An 18215-nucleotide genomic window follows, 5' to 3' on the forward strand; every position below is an offset into this window, starting at 1 on the left:
AGTGTACAGTGGTGTGTGAATTATTTACAGAGGGTACTACTGCAGATGAGCTGCGCCTTTACTCAGAGCTACTGTGTCATTTAAAGAAGGATGAATATAATTAAATGAGGGTATTAAAAAAAAAATTCCACAAAAGATTATCTAAAACACAATACACATTTTTATTATATTTAAATACATAGTAATAGTAATAATTTCTCTAGGTAAAAGGTTTCTAAATTATTTTACATTTCATACAGATACATTGCAGTGTTTAGAGTAGCAAAACTCTGTAAATATATTTGTCTTATGTATGTACACAGTATGTATATCATGGTAGCTGAATAATGATAAGAGTTACAAAGAAAGAGGTCAAATAAAGAGGTGACGGTGACAGAACAGTGAACAAGTTTCCCTTGGCCCTGTGGTCCATGTTTTATCTCCATGACGACTCTCGGGATGTCAGGACTGCAAGACACAAAAATAAGTGGGGATGATGATCCCTTTGTTTGGAAAACACTTTTCTGCTACAGACACAGCAGGTGAGAGAGACCTGGCTCAAGTCAGCAATGCACACATGCCTATGAGAAACACAAGGTGACACAAGACCAGTCACTGGGTTGTTGACCCGTTGAGGTGTTTTTTGGACTTGGACTTGAAGTCTTGTGGTCAAGAATAGCATTTTGAGACAGAATTGTTTCTACTAAAACAAGCACTGAGATGTGTGTCATTGCTAAAGTAAAGAGAGGTTGTAATAATCCCCACAAAGAACACAGCAGAGTGTAAGGAGGAGGTGCACACGCAAACACACGTCACTTTGACCTGTCAGCATAATACAAAGACATATAATGACATGCTAAGTGCTACGATACAGTAAATATTGGTTTAGGTGGTTTGAATGGCCAAATGTGAATAACAGCGAAGAGGAGGGTCAAAGCACAGAGCACGACAGCATCCTTTACTCGCTTGATGACTGTTATTAGAACTTAGGTTTAGTTAGATCATCCTAAATCTACAATATATTGAGGTACAATGCAAGTTATGACAGGTCAAGTGTTAGGTGTGATGACAAGCAAAAGAACCAGATGCATCCATCCCAATGGAAGAAAAGAAAAAAAAATACTGTAACAAACCCGTGGCCCTGTGGCACTACTTTTTTGAAATGTATCTCCTCTTTTAGCACAGAGCTTGACAAAAATAGACTGGCAAAAAAGCTGCAAGCTCCTAAAAATAAGTTGCGCTGACTTCAGAGCGGGAGCAGAAAGAGAACAGTAAGATACATCTCTCTGTAGGCAAACAAGGGCCAAGGCTTTACACAGGATGAATATGAATGGGACAGTGCAATACATATTGTTTTGTTTTTTTTTGTTTTTTTTTGCAGAGCCCTCCATGAAAGGCTCTTGCTCTTTGGAAGTCAAGCATCACCAAAGTACAAGGCATTGTATAGATACAACCCCCATCACGTAGAAACCGTATCCATACATAAAAAGGCAAACTGAAATGACATTGGTCTTGTATCTTTCCATGTCACGTTTATAAAAAGCAGTGCTACAATCAGAATGTCTGCTACAGTCATTCCCCCCGGGGCCATCGCTCGCTGTGTTTACATGGAGATACAGTGAAAAGCAGCTGTCCGCAGAAGATTGTTGACTCGAGGGTGGGGAAGGCCACTCTGTATTACAGAGGGTGGTGGTGGGGTGGAGGGATTAGGAGGAAGTTCCCAAGTGCATTAAAGTATCACAAAAGCAGTTACTGTTAGTCCAGAAGCAAACAGTGAGAGAAGAGGAGGTACGGGGATTAGAGGCAAAATGAAAGCACAGACAGACCCCAGAGCTTTAAAGAGTTAAGGAACATATGAGGAGATGCAAAGAGGAATGCGGAAGATTAAATCAAGTGTAAAAAAAAAAAAAAAAAAAAGTTAGGGGGACATGAACCAGCAGGGGACTGACAGTTAGGCGCAGAAGAAAAGATTTTCAGCCTTTAAAAAGAAGGAGCAGGGACCTCCACCACTGCAGATGCTTCTTTCACTACCCCACACCAAAAAACAAAACCAAAAAAAAACAAACTCAAGCTGGGGGGAGAGAGAGGGGGGGGGGGGGAGTAAAGGGCTCTGGGACCAGGGGGACGGGGGGACGGGCAGGAGAGGAGCAGAGCAGGATGGACTCGGAGAAGCAGCAGGGTCTCACACATACACACCCTCAGGGTTGAGACTGGACACGAGAGGGTTTTGCAGGTTGCGTGGATGTCCCAGGAACTGTTTGGCGGTGGGGCGAGGCGGCGATTCCATTAGCGACACACTGTGGCCTGAGAAAGAGACAGAACAGACGTATGCGTTTAGAACAACATGCAACATGCAATGCGGCGTAAAAGACTCAACTTCTGTTTTTTCCATACTTCCGTTCGTGTATCCCTCTTGCAGAAGATGTGCGAGTTCTAACTGCTCCAGCTGCTCCTGAAGGTCTGTGCGTGACTGGCTGTGCGCCGGCAGGACACCTGTCTGTTGAATGAACTGCTGCAGGTTGCACTGCCGCAGCTCCTTATTCAGCTCCTCCAGCTCATCCTGTTTGGCCTGAGATGGGGAAAAGAGCGGCGGTGAGTGAGGAAAACAAGTGACAGCCCAGAGCTCAGCCAATCAGCCACTCACTGACTCACTCAGCACTATCACCTCATTTGCCTGCACACAGACGAGGGGAACAGCATATGAAAACGAGACTGAATTATATCAGGCAAGATTTGAATGAAAATGTTCTCATGTGTATTTATAAAGAAATACTTCATCTTGCCTTGAGGTGACATTACTTTTGACTGTAACTGCGAAGTGTCGCCTCGCCACAAGAGGGCAGTACAGCCTACGACTCTAGTTTCTTACATATGAAATGTCATTATGCTACAATGAATCATCAAAGTTGCACAACTACCATCAGCAGTTTTTCTGATTCCTTCAAATTCCAGCAGCCCGGGGCACGCTCATAAATTCTTAGCAATTCTCATTTCCCTGCTGTGTTTTTAAGTTGTCTTAACACACCACATGCCACAGAGAGAGATATTCACTGTTGGGATCTTCCACCGAGACAGGAGTCATCATCATCATCATCATCATCATCATCACCTCTGCACCCACAGATTAAACTCTGATGTACACAAACAGGCCCAGTCAATCAGTCTTAATCAACGATCCATTCACGTTTAATCAATGTGTCTGCTCACAGCTACGCCATGACTCCAGAGCTTGTGTGTGTGTGTGTGTGTGTCTGTGTTGTGCATGTGTGTGCTTGTGTGTGTAATAATTGATGGTGGACGGAGGCATCTGCTGAGGCGGTTCACACCTGCAGGTCTGCCTCCATTAGCTTAATGACAGGAATGCTGCGCTCATCATCACCACCTACTCTTAAACACTCTGCTGACAGCCCGGACCGATCGGCTCACCCATGACTGACACTGCAAAACATCAACCCTCCCTCCTCCACCTTCCACTGCTCCCCATTGAGATTTATTACACCGTTTTATTCTGCCAGCATTGACACGTTATTCACAGGAAATAAAAACATCTTAAGTCGTTCCTTAGACAATCACAGCTTGGCTGCCTCCGTGATTCCATTTTAGATTACAAACACTTGCATGTTGTGACACGGCGGTAAAGATACCGTGAGTCACACACACACACCCCCCAATGACGATGACTGACTCTAGAGCAAATTAGCTTATGATTATGTTTTGATCTATTTTGCATGTACTGTGTGTGGAGTCCAGTGGACTGAGAACGGGACACATTCGATCAGTCGGTCCTGACGGTTTCTGCATTACGAGGACGGTGAAACTCTAGACTGCAAAAACATTTTCAGTGTGCTCTATGCCAAACGCCAAAATTAAAAGGAGGTATTCAATTTTTCTTCCGTTCCCTTGGCTGGAACGAGTCCACATCATCAGCTCTGTGAAGTGAATACCTCGGTCTCAGGTTTCATTTGAAATATGAGGAAACTCATAAAAGTTTCACTTCAAAACTGGTTCAGGCTTTTATTGATACAGCTGCATCTATGACAACCACGAAATGTAAACAAATGACAACGCCACAAACTATGAGGAGGTGAGTGCAATAAAAAGGGGCCTTTTGTTCTTCTACCAATCATTCCTCTTTAATCTTTGTTTTCATGCACACGGTACAAAAATAAGAAGTTATCAGTCAGTGTGATATAAACACCATTAGCAACCACGTGTTTAGAGGATGCATGCAAATTGACACCTGCCAAACCAGTTCAGCTAGACTGTAAATAGTCACACAATAACACATTTTCATCAGTTCAGTTAGGATTATGAGCATACAGCATTCATGTCTTCAGTTTTCTTTTTTTCAAATGTATTTCTATATCCAAATACTACAGTAAAACTGGAGCTTTTTTTTTACTCATGATTTCTTTTCCCTTTTGTGAGTGTCTCTGCACTGTCATGTGTCTGCTGCAGTGTGAAGGTAGGAGAGGGATACAGGTTTTACAGTATGAATACAAGAGGGTCTGCGCTACACCCTGCAGATGGCGATGCATTTGGATTTACAGCCCTCTCTCCAGAACCGTGACCTCTCTCCTTACCTGCAGCAGAGACTCTGCCTTTCCCAGAGCCTTGTCAGTCTCAGTTAGCTGCTCCTCCAGCTCCGTCCCCTGTCTCTCCTGGCTCTGGAGCTCTGCCCTCGCGGTGTCGAGGGACTCCTCCGGCCCGTTGGCTCTCCCCTCCGCCTGGCTTTCCCGTTGGATCTCCTGCTCGAGCTGAGCGGAGCGCACCGAGAACTCGTGGAGCCGCCGCCCGCAGTCGTCTAGTTTGGCGTGAAGCTCCCCCAGCTTCCTCCTCATCCCTCGCTCGTTCTCCATCTCGGCTTGAAGCTCCTGCTCCCAGTACTGCTCGTGAGCGAGTTCAGCCTGGTTCCTCCGCATCACTTGCTCGAGGGTGTCCACCTCTTCCTGCAAACGAGCGTCAGACACCGGTGAGGGACAGGGAGAGGGGTAGGGGCGATCCCAGGTATGCGAGTCCCTCTCTAGCGCTTCTAGCTGGACCTCCATGGCTCTTAGTCTCTCTTGCTGCTGGAGAACTTTCCTAAAGACTTCATCTTTGGATGGGCCTATGGGTGGTGAAGGAGATGGGGATAGCACATGAGGGGAAATGGGGCTGGGAGAAGGGGAGGGAGAGGCTCTCTGTTCCGGAGAGTCCCGAGGAGACCTCTTAAACTGTTTGGCTTTGGTTCTTGGAGAGGTCGATGGCCCCAAGTTAAAGGTGAGTGCTTTCTTGGGCTGGCTGCGTTTCGACGGATCTGGCTCAGGATGCTTGGGTAGCGGAGGTGGACTTGGCCTGTCTTGTTTTGAGACGGGTCCGTCGCTGCTACTGGGGCCGGTGCGGCGGAGAAAGAACTGAACCTCACTGCCATGTTGGCCTAACTTAGCCAGAGACTCCAGAGGCCTCTCTGTGGCCAACAGCTGCCTCTCAGTGTCCCTAAGACGCTGGATCAAAACATAACGGCCCGTCTGACCTGAGGGCAGAGACAGAGACACACAAAGAGAGTCTAAGTCAATAAATGTACCACAAACAACACAAATTATAAAGTTGTATTGATGTATAGATATATGTATAGATATATGTATAGATAGATAGATGTATAGATAGATGTATAGATAGATAGATAGATAGATAGATAGATAGATAGATAGATAGATAGATAGATAGATAGATAGATAGATAGATAGATAGATAGATAGATAGAAATGTGTTACTTGTTACAGTCTTTTTTCCCTTTTCAGTGTAAGTACTCCTTTCACTGGATCTATACAAGTAATGCAATGTGTAGACATGACATCAGACTCATTATGATGATGCAGATACCTCCAAGTCTCTGCCTTTGAGGACTGGAATAAAAAGACTGCCGTGTAGGACTTGCACAACATGTAAAAATGTTCAAATAAATTGAAGTTTCCACAAGGACCTTGAAATTAGGACAAATCCTCCCTAATGACTTGGCAGGCAGCTCACTCATAGAAGGAGGAGAGCGCTAAATCTGGAGTTATGTTGTTCAATGCTGCTGCTTCATATGGCTTGAATAAAGCTGAAGGATATAGGGACAGAGAGCCGGCTCAAATCCAAGCTAACCCTTTCCCCCTGGCAATTCGGCAGAGTTCTCCATTTGGGTCAGCGGATAATAAAAAAGGTGAGAGGAACGGAGGATTGCTGAAACCCTGGCATGTGTAAGTCTCATCGCGGGGCCGTTATCTAATCACTCAGTGCCTTTAGATAGACTGTCAAGCAGACGGGTGAGGTGCCAAGAAACAACAGCTTGGACACAGTTTTTTTTTTCTTTTTTACAAAAAGAAGAGACACAATGATTTCAGAGCTTGAAATACTCACCAATGGCCTGTGCCAAGGCGATGACCACATCCTGACAGGACGTCTCCTCAGATAAGCCGCACACCACCCGCACCACTCCGTCCACCCACACTTTGAGCTCCATGTGGGACCGGGGCTAAGGCAGGGCAGCGCAGGGTTAAGACGGTCTTCAAAACAGGTCGCTTCAGCTTTTTTTTAGGCTCGACTCAGGTCAATGCTGCATGGCACTGGCTCTGTAACAGACAAAGAGCAGAGACACAGAGCTCAGAGGTGTGTCAATGAGACTGATGATTAATCCTTCCTGGTTGGAAGACAGTACTTTGGCGGATGAAGAAACAAAAAGCAACTTCCTATGTGTGATTGTTATCTCTCTTTGAATTGTAGATGGTAATTCTACCTCTACACATGACACAACCTATTATTAAAGTCAACATTGCGAGCCGTCACACACACAGGTACCCAGCAGCACGCTTGTTTTGTGGAAACACCGGCTTCTAGTGACGTCTGACATGTTCTTCGCAGAGTGAGAGCGTCGTTGAATCGGAAATTTTGACACTAGCAGCCGACGGGTAGGAGCAGTGTAGCATTTTGTAAAGTTCCTAGCGGTTAGTTAAGAGCCGCAGCAGTTATCTCGTGGACCTGGGAGCATAAATGCCAATCTGTAACCCAATTAAACGCTCTGCTGCCCTCCTTCAAAGCCGTTATGATAGCTTACTGCCGAGGGGAACGGACAGGGAAAGTGGAGCAACTCAAGTGTGTCTATGTTTGGAAGAGTGTGTTTGTGTGGGGAGAAATACATAGAAACACAGCGGGGGAAGAGGGAACAAGTGTGTGTGTGTGTGTGTGTGTGCTTGTGTGTGTGTCCCTGAGTTTGATCCGTCTCAGCAGGACCAGAACTGGGTCTTATCCACCTTCAGAGGGCAGACCAGCGGGTAGACTTTAAGACACGTCTGGGCAGCAGGTTTAACCTAAATGAATATCATTACGTGCGCCGCTCGCTCCCGCCTGTCTCTACTTTTATAGCTAAGCTTCAAAACAAGGTAATGAAATACCGCAGTGCTCATAAAAAAGTGAAACGCCTCGGGCAGTGGCAGGATTATCTGTACAACTTGGCACAGCGAATGAAACTTTGTAGCCTAGGTGGGTAAAAGACAACTCTTCACCCACCGTCAGACAGATGGTGTTCTCTTTCTGTCTCTCTCTCTCTCTCTCTCTACTTCTCAATGGGAGGTGTTTAACACTGAGCTCCACCATTATCTTGCCGCTCATTCAGTGCCTGGCTCTGCTCCACTGGCTGCCTATAGGGAGCTGCTCTGGAGGAATGCACTGACTTCATCTGCCAGCCGGAAGAATTCCTGCTTTTCTTAACAAAGCCCTCAGCCCCGACCCCTCCTCTCCTCCCACCTCCCCTCCCTGCTGACCTGGCTGCCCCCGCGCCGCCACCACCACCACCGCCACCACCACCACCATTGCTTCACTTGGTGTTTGGACGCCAAACACAAAACTCTGCTGGGGGGAGCAACAACAGCACTATCTGATGTGGCAACAGCGTGGAAATGACACCGCATACAGAGAGAGAGAGGGAGTGACGGCAGACTGAACCCGCACCAGTAGATCACAGGAAACACATTGGAGAGATGGTGACGTGATGATCATCGCCGGAGGAAGAAATTCCTCAGTGTGATCCGAGCAGGGAGATTTCATTCCGAGTGAAACTTGATGTGAAAAAAAAGGGAGCGCTTATCAAAACCAAACAACAGAAATGTAAAAAGCAGCAGAGATGTCAACATTTCCCCTTTCAGAGGGCACAAAATGTTCTGTGATGGAGTACGTAATTAAGCTGAACTGCATGAGTCACAGAGTAAGCAGAGAACCATTTACTTCATCTTTTTGAAAAAAAAAAAAAAAGTGAACAGGAGGAGGAAATATTTTTAAAATATTCAAGCCTCCACTAAAATGCTACTTTCCAGGCCTGAACCGGAATTGCCTCTTCTCCCTGTACGTCTTCATACCTTGGGGTGATGTGAAGAACATGTTTACAGAGCACAAACAGAGGTCGAACTCTTGCCTGTAGTGAAATGATCTACCCTATCTACTGAACTGAAGTTTTTTTCTTTTTTATGTCTTTCCAAGTTGTCGTATGCCACCGTAACAACCACATACATGAGAGGACAAACACAGCAAACAGTGTCACTCTCCCATGATGCTCATTCTCGTCCCTTCTGGCTGCTGAAATGTGATAATCTGCACCAACAGGAAACAACACAGGCCTGCGAGTCTCAGGTTGCCGTCCATTCTCTCCGTCGCAGGCGCAACAGCGCTGAGAACCAGACATCCGCCTGACCCCGCTCCCTTTCTCAGCACCGCTCTGGAGTCCAGTGTCACTTCTTCTGCTGATATACACACACACAGGAGAGTCACCTTTACATTGTTTGTGAGAGAAAAACCATGAAGTGTATCATTTTACGTGGACGTGCGAATGAAAAAAAGGATGACCCTCAGAATATTTGTCTGCCAGTAAGTACGTCCACTGTCCAGGAGGACGGGAGGGAGGGTGACGAGTCGACTGCGGCACGTTCGGTTTCAGAGTCGACATGCAAATGCCGTGGGCAAACAAGACTGCTTTTGCACATGTTGACAACACGCACACACCCATTTTAACACAAACCACTAAGATGGTCCCAATAAAACTCATTTCGCTCCACATGTCTGAGCCACACCCCGACAACCTCAGATCACCACCTCCCCTCTAAATAATAATAATCAAAAAAAAAAAAAAAAAAAAAGACATCCAAACTCCCACTTCTACTTTCGCCCACGCCCCACCCTCCCAAAACAACACAGGCCACAGTTTCAGCTGAAACTCTTTGACTCTCACATGTTTTCTCAAAGAAAGAAGAAGAAGAAGAAGAAAAGGACAATCCTTTTTAGGTAAACAACAAACTGAAGCAATCTAAAATCTCCAAGCTACAACACAATCTATATCCCCATGAAAAAAAAAAGTCACTTGAGGGGCTTGTCTGCTGAGTTGAAAACAGAAAAACAGACTAGTCATACAGTATGATGAAAGGGAGAGAAAGGGAGACAGTGAGGAAGACAGACAGTGAGCAAATGAGAAAAAGGGGAGAGAGAGAGAGACCAAAAAAATAAAAATGAAAAGCTGGCAGATGGACAGATAAAGAGGGAGAGAGAGAGAGCGTGGTAGAGAAAAGAACAGTGATTGGAGCCATGTGCCGCTGCCTCTCTCTCTCTTCTCTCTCCCCTCTCATCATCACTCACCCATCCAGCTAACCCGCTTTGCGTCTTTCATCACCCTGTCTGTCCCTCTGTCTGTCTCCCTTCAATAACAGCCTCCCAGCTCCTCTGTGAATTCGACTCAAGGCAGAAGTGGTTAGCATCACAGCCCTGCAGACACACACACACACACACACACACACAGGGCATGATTTGGCTCGTCTGTGTGTGTACCACTGTGTGTGAGCAACAGCAGCGGGCTGTGAATTGATGGACCCTTTCTGGACAGGCAACACACGGAGAAGCTTGCTTATGCCAAAAAAAAAAAAAAAAAAAACTAGCACTGTGTATGCACAAGGCTTGAAAATAAACATCTGTGATCTGATCTGGCTGATTTCTTTTTTTTTTTTTCCTTGATATGACTTTGCAGCACTAAAACAAACAGGAGACATCTGGTTCAGACAAGGATCTGGTTGGAGACGTGTAGAACATCTCCTCTCCACCTACGATTTTTGTTTTTTCTTACACGTTAGAATCCAAAAAATGCACGCAAAAGCATGCACAGACAAAGCCAAGAAGAAAAACCTGCATACTCGACAAGTATTCACGCAGCTGGACGGACACACCCTTATATCAGAACTTCCTCTGCGAAGGTGTGTCAGTCAATTTTCTGTTAGTCATGAGCATCACTGGGAAACATCCATCAGAAAGTAAAAACTTGTCAGGAAAATTGCAATCGAGCTTTCCTAACGTAAGGTAGCCTCTCAACGCCCGAGCCCTTAGGCTACATGAAGGAGTATGTACTGGGTGAGTAATGTATGTAGGGAAAATACACACTATGTACTCCAGTGCATTGGTCAAAGGGTGGGGTATGCATGTGTTCATGTACGAGCGTGTATGTGCAAGTGTGTTTGAAGGTATACAAGCCTATCTTTATGAGAGGCTCCTCCAGGCCACAGCCATTACTCTGCTATCTCTGCAGCAACAGAAGTATAAAGGAACAATAGCGGGGTAAAAGGGCAGAGCGTGCACATCACACATTCATTCAGGTTTGAAGAACAGATGGATACACAAACACAAAAAACTAAAAAAAAAAACTAAAAAAAAGGGTAAAGAAACAGCAATCTGTATCAGTATCAGCAGGGGAAAAGAAGCTGGTGGCTAAAGAGCACATAATGAGTTAGAAATCACTGGTAGAGGACAATGAACAGTGGTGGGTGAAGCTGCGTCCTCTCTCTGTGCCACTCTGCTCCAGGTTGGCAGGGACACGCAAACACTCAAAGAGCCAGTAACACGCTGGCACCGGGCAGCCCCGGTCTCATCTGTACTGCAGAGACGCTATTGTTGTCCTGGTTCCACACTCAGCAGACAGTGTTGTCTCTTTTGTGGCCTCTGGCATCGCTGGCTCGCCGGGGCCACGCCAGCTTTTACTGCCATTCCGCTGTGTCCACATGTTACCACTGATAAAGTTAATAAAAAGGCAAAACAGATACTTTTTTTCTGCCCTCTCTTGCCTTGTGTTTTGCATTCTTTATTCCTCCTCCTCCTTCCTATCCAGCGCTTCAGTCGACCAAGTGAGCTAAATTTATGTGCTCAAGGACCAATGAGACCGAAAACACACAGAATAAAAAGTCCATAACGTGCCGAAAGTTAAAAGCAGCACAATAATTATTTGTTGTCATTAAAATTTGCCCTCTGTGGAAATCTTGTAACGAATCACATGAGTCGAAGTTACTTCTTCATTACACAGCAAGGAAAAGATAAAACATCTAATGTCCACTGGACTTTGAGAGATGTAACACACACAGACACACAATAACTGTTTAAAATACCTACGCACAAGTCTGAATTTTTGAAACAAGTATCCAAGTGAAGAAACAAAGTGGGGCAAAGAGCGATCACAAGCTCTGCTCAACTCCACACATCTCCTTCCAGGAAATCAGAAGTCTCCCTAAAAGTAACAGTCGCCTCCAGGGCCCATCTCAATCACACAGACAGCACATGAAGAACGTATTTGGAGAGATGCTTTACGTGACATTAAAAGCACTGACAGGCCCAACCTGGTAGCCTCATGTTTTTATCTGTTCATAAAGACGGAGTTGCTCTTGAAATTCCCAAAGAGTCACCGGCAGCTCCGAAAAAAAATCACTGTGACCCGCATGCAGGCAGGGGGTGGTTATCAGCAGGACTCCAGCTCCTGTGGTCAGAGAGCAGGAAGTGATCAACTGGGCACATGAGGAAAACAGATCAAAGATCTGAGGGCTTCTATTAGAGGCATTAAAATGTAAACACATCTCTCACGAGACAATTTGCTTTTATAGTATCTCACAGTCAAATGCTGTAATAATAAAAGTCGCGGCAGGATTATTTATTCTGTCTGGGAGGTGCCAACAAAACATCAGACAGCGGTCGGCTTGCTTTGTGGTACACGCTCAACTTCTGTGGCTGCTGTTTTTTTTAAAAACGGTAGCTGGGTTATGTGTGATCTGGTTTTGTGCTGGCAAAACAACATTTAATTTGCATGTAGACATTGGTGCCCTCTTATGTGTTAAAGTGTGTATTTCGCTATGACAGTGACTGTGATGCATCATCCACTTCACAGTGGAGGGCCAGGCTGCAGCAGGCTCTCCAGACACACTGCTTGGTAATTAGACTCAACGGTTGCCTGGTTTCCTGCTAACGGAGCTTCACTAAGGCTTCTACACACCTGATGAATAATGCATTTTTTCACAGCACATTAATTTGGAAAAATATTTCTCGGAACAAAGTCCAAATGCTTGTGACTGACTACCTCTTTGAAAATCTCCCCCCCCCCCCCCCCCCCTCCTCTCTCTCTTCTCCTTCAAATGTGTCTATAGTTTATTGACATGCTAATGACTCAGCGCAAAGGAATCAGCAACAGCACTAATAAGCTTTTGTTGCCATACTTACATACAGGGATCTGTCGCTGAAGCCTTCAGCCTTTCTCCATTATAATGATTGGCTCGTCCAAGTGTGAAATCTCAATGAGACGGGATCAGCGGTTCATTAACACAGGGGACATCATTGCCTCCAAATCAAGGGCAAATATGGGGTAGCGTAGTATTTACAAGAGAAGAGGCTTTGCTGTGAGAGTGCAAGCCGATATCGCAGATCACTTGAACAAAATGGGATTATTCTATGTTTTACTTCTAGATCTCACGCACAGTCACCAAAAGATGTGTAAACCCTACGCATATAATTGGTGACTGATGGGCGGGAGCTTAAAAAGGTTAAAGTCCATTGCTCCGCTTGATCTGAAGCAGACCTGGACACGGTCTTTCCGACTCTCACCTGTGGCTGTCACTACCACTGCAGACACTGTGTGTAAAACAGCACTTAGTGTGAAATCCCAGTCACCATGAATCACCAGCAGCACTTCCACAGACAGATGGCGACCTGGCCTGAACTACACCAAAGAACTAAAGAGGGAAGGTATGAGGGAAAAAAAAGCCTCTCATCTTTACATAACCTCAGTTCTTAAAGTGCTTATAAAGTAAAAGTTATTCTGCTTCGGAAATACCCTGGCACACTTTTGAATTCCAGTGAAAGGCCATAAGGTGACCACAATAGTTTACACAAGTCAAGTACTACTACATTATTCATCTCAACCGAGAGAAAAGACTTACTCATACCTGGTTTGCACGGGTTCACTTGTTCACTTCAACCCCGGACACTGAGCGGAGGCGAGCACATTAGAGACCAGGAATTTGTTTGCGCTGACTCATGGATACACCCACAGAGCCGGCAGCTAATGGTGAGAATGATAATGCAGGATTGCACATAGCCTGTTGAAGGCCGGGCAAAGCCGGCCTCCGCCGAGAGCTGGGCTCAGGATGAGTGGTCTGGCTGCCTGCAGGCTGAGCCCTGTGAGCACAGGAGTTTGTATTGTTGGGGTGAGCCGGGGAAGAAGGCTCTCAGACTGCTGATGGGCACCCATGTGTAATCATATACTCCCGACCTGACTCAGCAATGCTTGCCAGGGAAGGAAATCATCGCTCCGTTCCCAAGCCAAACCCGTTGTGCAACATACAGATTGAATAATACGCATAGCTTGAATACATGAGCACATACATTAAACCAAGCACTTCACAAAGCATACGCTCGTGTAGATACGGGTCAGGAGCTTCAGTTCACGTTCACATCGACCATCAGAATGTGTGGAAAACGGGATCTTATATAGACTGAGACACATCCAGTTATCACACAGACAGCCGAAATAATATATTACGTGGCTGGAGTATAGACGACAGACAGACAGACTGGCTCAAACTAACTCATGACACCTAATTTTGTACAACGGCGACATGTGACCGTAAAAAGTGAACCCGCTAATTTAAAAAAAGGACAAAATTTACACACAGAACATTTAAGTGGAAAATAGTAACTTCCAATTAACCAACACATGCAATTTTATAGTTGTAGCGCGCGTGTGGGTGCTCCATTCTGGCTTCATGTGCATGCGTCACAGAGTGAGTCAGGAATGCCATGGCCTCCAGTGTCACAGGGTTGAAGCTAAACTCATTAGTAATTTAAAGGTCGCTTCCATGTCTTCTCATATCAATTATTCACTTCTATTTTTTGTTTTCTTTTTTTTTTGCAAACTTAGATTCTGGAGGCAAAATCCCAAATAAGAAAAGGTTTGTCGTGGTTAAAACCATCATGCTATCATAGGAAATCAAATCCAACACAGAACAGAAAAGAAGACACGTTAAAGACACTAGTCGATTCAATCTAAACAACTGAGTATAATTTAATTCACACAGCTGCTTAGACGACAGAGGCACTGAAGGAGGGCTGTTTTGTCAGTGACTGAGACTGGTGTTTCATCATATTTTAATTTCATGCAATCCGTGATGCAATATACACTTGCCAGTCCTCATCTGAGCTGAAGGGAATATTGCCATTAGCATGCCCAAGGAAAAAAGAAAATCAATGTGTTGCTGCAAAGAAAAATGGCAAACAAGAGAGTTCAAAGCCTCACACCTACATCATCCGCACGCAGCTCGCTCTGTCACGTCACGAGCTGCAGTGATACACGAGTGAAGTTCAGTCGTTGGCCAGGCGGTGATCAATCCGGGAAAGAGCAGAGCAGGTGCACATTCTTCAGCGGGGTTGTAACAGTAATATAGGAAGGAAAATAGAAGGCTCACACAAAAAAGAAAACACGGGCCCCGTCTGCTGAATGGATGTTTTCACAGATGAAAGTTAAGAATTCCACATGGTTTCCTCCCAAGACATCAATCTGAGGTGCGCGGGCCGTTCACACAAACTTACTAATACACACAACCGCTGCAGCCAAAGCAGTCCATTCACCTCTGGATTAGATTAGATTCGACTTTGAAACCGAAAGCCAAACTTCCTGCATGACGGTGACATTACTGAAACAACTGTCGGGAAGTTTCAAAAGAAAAACCACGGGCTGCTGTTCAGAGTAACATGTTGCTTCATCGCTAAGGTCAGTCTGCTATGCAAAACATGTCTTCTCACACTCTCCCAATATTTACCTAGGGAGTTCAAAACATACCTGGTCCTTGGAGAGAGAGAGAGGGATACAGGTAAACACAGTGGAACAGCGTGACAGACCGTGAATCAGCCTGTCAGTGCGTGTGGCTGCTTGCGTGCGCGTGTTGACCTTCAGGTAACCTATCGCACCATGACCATGTTACAGACTGATAAGATATAATCTTTTTGTAACCATGAAGAAGATTCATTCCGCAAAAATGTTAGAACATCTCCTGTGTGAGTGCAGTGGGGGCATTTAAACAGGAGAAGCGCTGTGGAATGTGCGGTACGTCATAAAACTATGAACTTTAGTTAATAATGAAGCTTTTGTATTGTCAGCTCTCTCACATCCACCTGAGCTCACCTGGAGGCCAGGTATTCTAGTCAAATTCTGAGCAAACACCTTTAGTTAGTTCAGTCAAATATAACTTGAGCTGGGTATGTAACTGTTCAAATTGTCAATATTTGGAACAAGGTTACAAAAAAAACTGTGTGCCAGCTTTTGCTACGTGACATTATAGTCAGTCCTGCACTGTATGTAGCCTACACATGTAAAATACACAAAAAGTAAAAAGGCCTGAATGTGTTTGTGTTGCATGTGGATCACAAGGCTTTGGGTGGGCCTTGATTTACAGTTTGATGGGGAGGTGCCACACATGGCTCTCTCTCTCTCTCTCTCTGTCATTACCCTGGAGAGGAGGAACGATCACACCTATCAGCGGAGAGGATGTGTGGACAGTCCAGATGAGTAAGGAAAAAAGGTAGGAGGAGGCCAGGGTGCAGATTTATAGCCGATTCCCAGTACCCTAGGAGAGCACCTTTGGGACTAAATAAGACAGTATATCTGTCTGAGTCGCCCCCCCCCCCACCCCCCTCTCCCCAGCCTCCACCTCCAGAAAGCTGCCTTTCAACGCTGACTGAAGATCACCGGGGTGATCTTTGGCATGGATACACACATGCATATACACACAACTTAATACCAACACGGCCGCTGTTGCTGAGTTTACATATGAGAGACAAAGTTGGCTACCCCCCCCCCCCCCCCCCCGGGAATGGCAAAGAGGGGAAGGAGGGGGGAGGAAGTGATGAAGGAGAGGTTGGATAAAGACTCATGTTTGCTATGTGTGTGTGTTGGGGTGGGGGGGGGGGGGGGGGGGGGGATAAGATATGTATTAATTGTTTGTGTTCTCACCCTATTGCTCTAATAAAAGTAAAACAAAAAAAAGAAAGAAATGTTTAAAAAAAAGAAAAAGTTATGTCGAAATGAAATCGACCAAACAATTACGACGGCCAGTGTGAGTGAGGTTTTTCATAAACGTAATGTAAATCCTGGAGCGGTCCATGTTCCACATTTCCAGGGGCTTCCAGGTTTTACTCCTGGCAACTCGGTAGACCTGCGTGTTGGAGTGGGGCCCAGGTTTGAGTCAAACATTGCATCTTAGACCACAGAAAAGAAGGGAAACCTGACACTGTGAATCTGCCTTATCTGTTCATCTCTGTGGATGAAAGAAGTATCTGCTTCGGTCTTTTTGTCCTGTGGGAAGCAGCATGGTGGCCTAGACTACACACTCACGTGCACATTAAGTGGAAAAGTGTGTTTCTGTGTGTGCGTCAGGCTGATACCTACATTAGGAGTGTCACTCGGTTCCTGGGAGTTTTTGAAACCTTTCACCTCACAGAAAATTAACATGACAACCCCATCTGTCACGCTGTCACGCTCATGCCTCCACCTTATCTTACATTTACTCTATCTCTCTCCAATCAAAACAAATCAGGCTTTCAACATGATAATCACTAATGCTTCCCCACCTATATTTCCAGTATCTGATTTCGGGCCCAGCTCACTTCCGCTCATCACTGTGCGGTTGTGCACTGCAAGTATCAGTCATCTTGCATGTGCTTGCTCTTCTCCCAATGTGCTTGATCAAACACATCTACATTCAATGACAGCTTCGACATCAAACCCTCTCAGCGTGAGGGATGAGACTGTCACATCCACCTGCCTCTCTCCTCTCTCCTGTCTGTTGATTTAGTAGTCCCAGGCCCTGAGGCAGACATTTTCTTTTTTTCTTGCTGGCGTCTTGACCCCCCCCTCTCCTCCTGGACCCATTCGGGGGGCCCTTGGCGGAGGCACCGTGTTATTTACTGCCCAGAGAGCTCTGTGAGCGTAAGAGTCAACGCAGCACGGCTGGTTGAACAAGCCAGCAACCTGCTGCTCACTCGCACACAAAAACACACATGCACGGTTGCCGACAAACACACGCACATGCTGTCACATGACTGTCCCGGGGGGGGGGTAGGCAGAGATGTTTACCGTGCTGCAATCACTACACACAGTAGACCTGAGAGCCGTGGATGAAGAGACAAGACAAACAGACACAGACCGACGTCCATAAACCCCGGCAGGCGACTTGCCGGTAGTTTCAAAACAGTTACAGCAGAAGAGGAAATGTGAAGCTGGGTTTAATGATGTGACGGGGCAAACACCCATGAAGGCTACAGGAACTTCACCCTGACATGACGTGACAGCATTCACTCAGGTGAACTTTATGGTCAGCTGGACTCACGTGGGAGCGTGTCCCCTCAGTGAGGACATTTTTGACAGCACTCCCCTGACCCGCACCAGTTGGATAAATAAAGACAGACTCAGGCTAAGGAACCTCTTTGTCGCTCACTGGCCCCCTGAACCTTTTTCCAACCGTTTCACCAATGTTCCCTAAAAAAAAAAAAGGTCACCTGCTAGTGGAGACCAAAACAAGTACAACGCCTGGGAGTTGGCAAACAAACCGCTCCCTTAAGGGTGATGTTGCTCAAGCCCCCAGCTGGGATCAAAGGTAACGTGCACTTGTTTTTGATCGGTCCAGAAATTTCTACACAGTTTTTACGACACAACGCTGTGTTCTCAGGTGCTCTAAGTTGAAACCCCACGTCTCCGAAGATCTAAAAGCAGAACCGCAAGTGAAATTCCTTCTCCAAATGCCCTCCTTCCTCTCAGTAATTATAGCCTCCCAGCTGACAAACTACAGGTCTGCCGTGTTTATCTTTGCCTCCACGGATACAACAGGTGAAGTGAGGTCTGTGTGTGCCGGGATGGCTGCCAGTCTCTTACTGGTTCTGTT

At 45.8% G+C, this 18215-nt stretch overlaps 1 protein-coding gene across 2 annotated transcripts in view; it reads right to left on the reverse strand.

Annotated features, from left to right (window-relative positions):
• Window positions 1-220: 220 nt before the first annotated feature.
• rassf7a (Ras association domain family member 7a) overlaps window positions 221-18215 on the reverse strand; it is a 28633-nt gene continuing 10638 nt past the window's right edge. For both annotated transcript variants that reach the window (XM_083974315.1, XM_083974314.1), the window contains exons 2-6: window positions 6361-6572; window positions 4563-5491; window positions 2374-2548; window positions 2176-2283; window positions 221-447 (exon numbers count right to left, since the gene is read on the reverse strand). In XM_083974315.1, the coding sequence (XP_083830441.1) occupies window positions 416-447; window positions 2176-2283; window positions 2374-2548; window positions 4563-5491; window positions 6361-6463 (1347 nt within the window). In that variant the 5' untranslated portion in view covers window positions 6464-6572 and the 3' untranslated portion in view covers window positions 221-415. The remainder of the gene's footprint in view (window positions 448-2175; window positions 2284-2373; window positions 2549-4562; window positions 5492-6360; window positions 6573-18215) is intronic.

The sequence above is a fragment of the Trachurus trachurus genome, assembly GCF_905171665.1.
Source record: "Trachurus trachurus genome assembly, chromosome: 6".
NCBI classification, from domain to species: domain Eukaryota; kingdom Metazoa; phylum Chordata; class Actinopteri; order Carangiformes; family Carangidae; genus Trachurus; species Trachurus trachurus.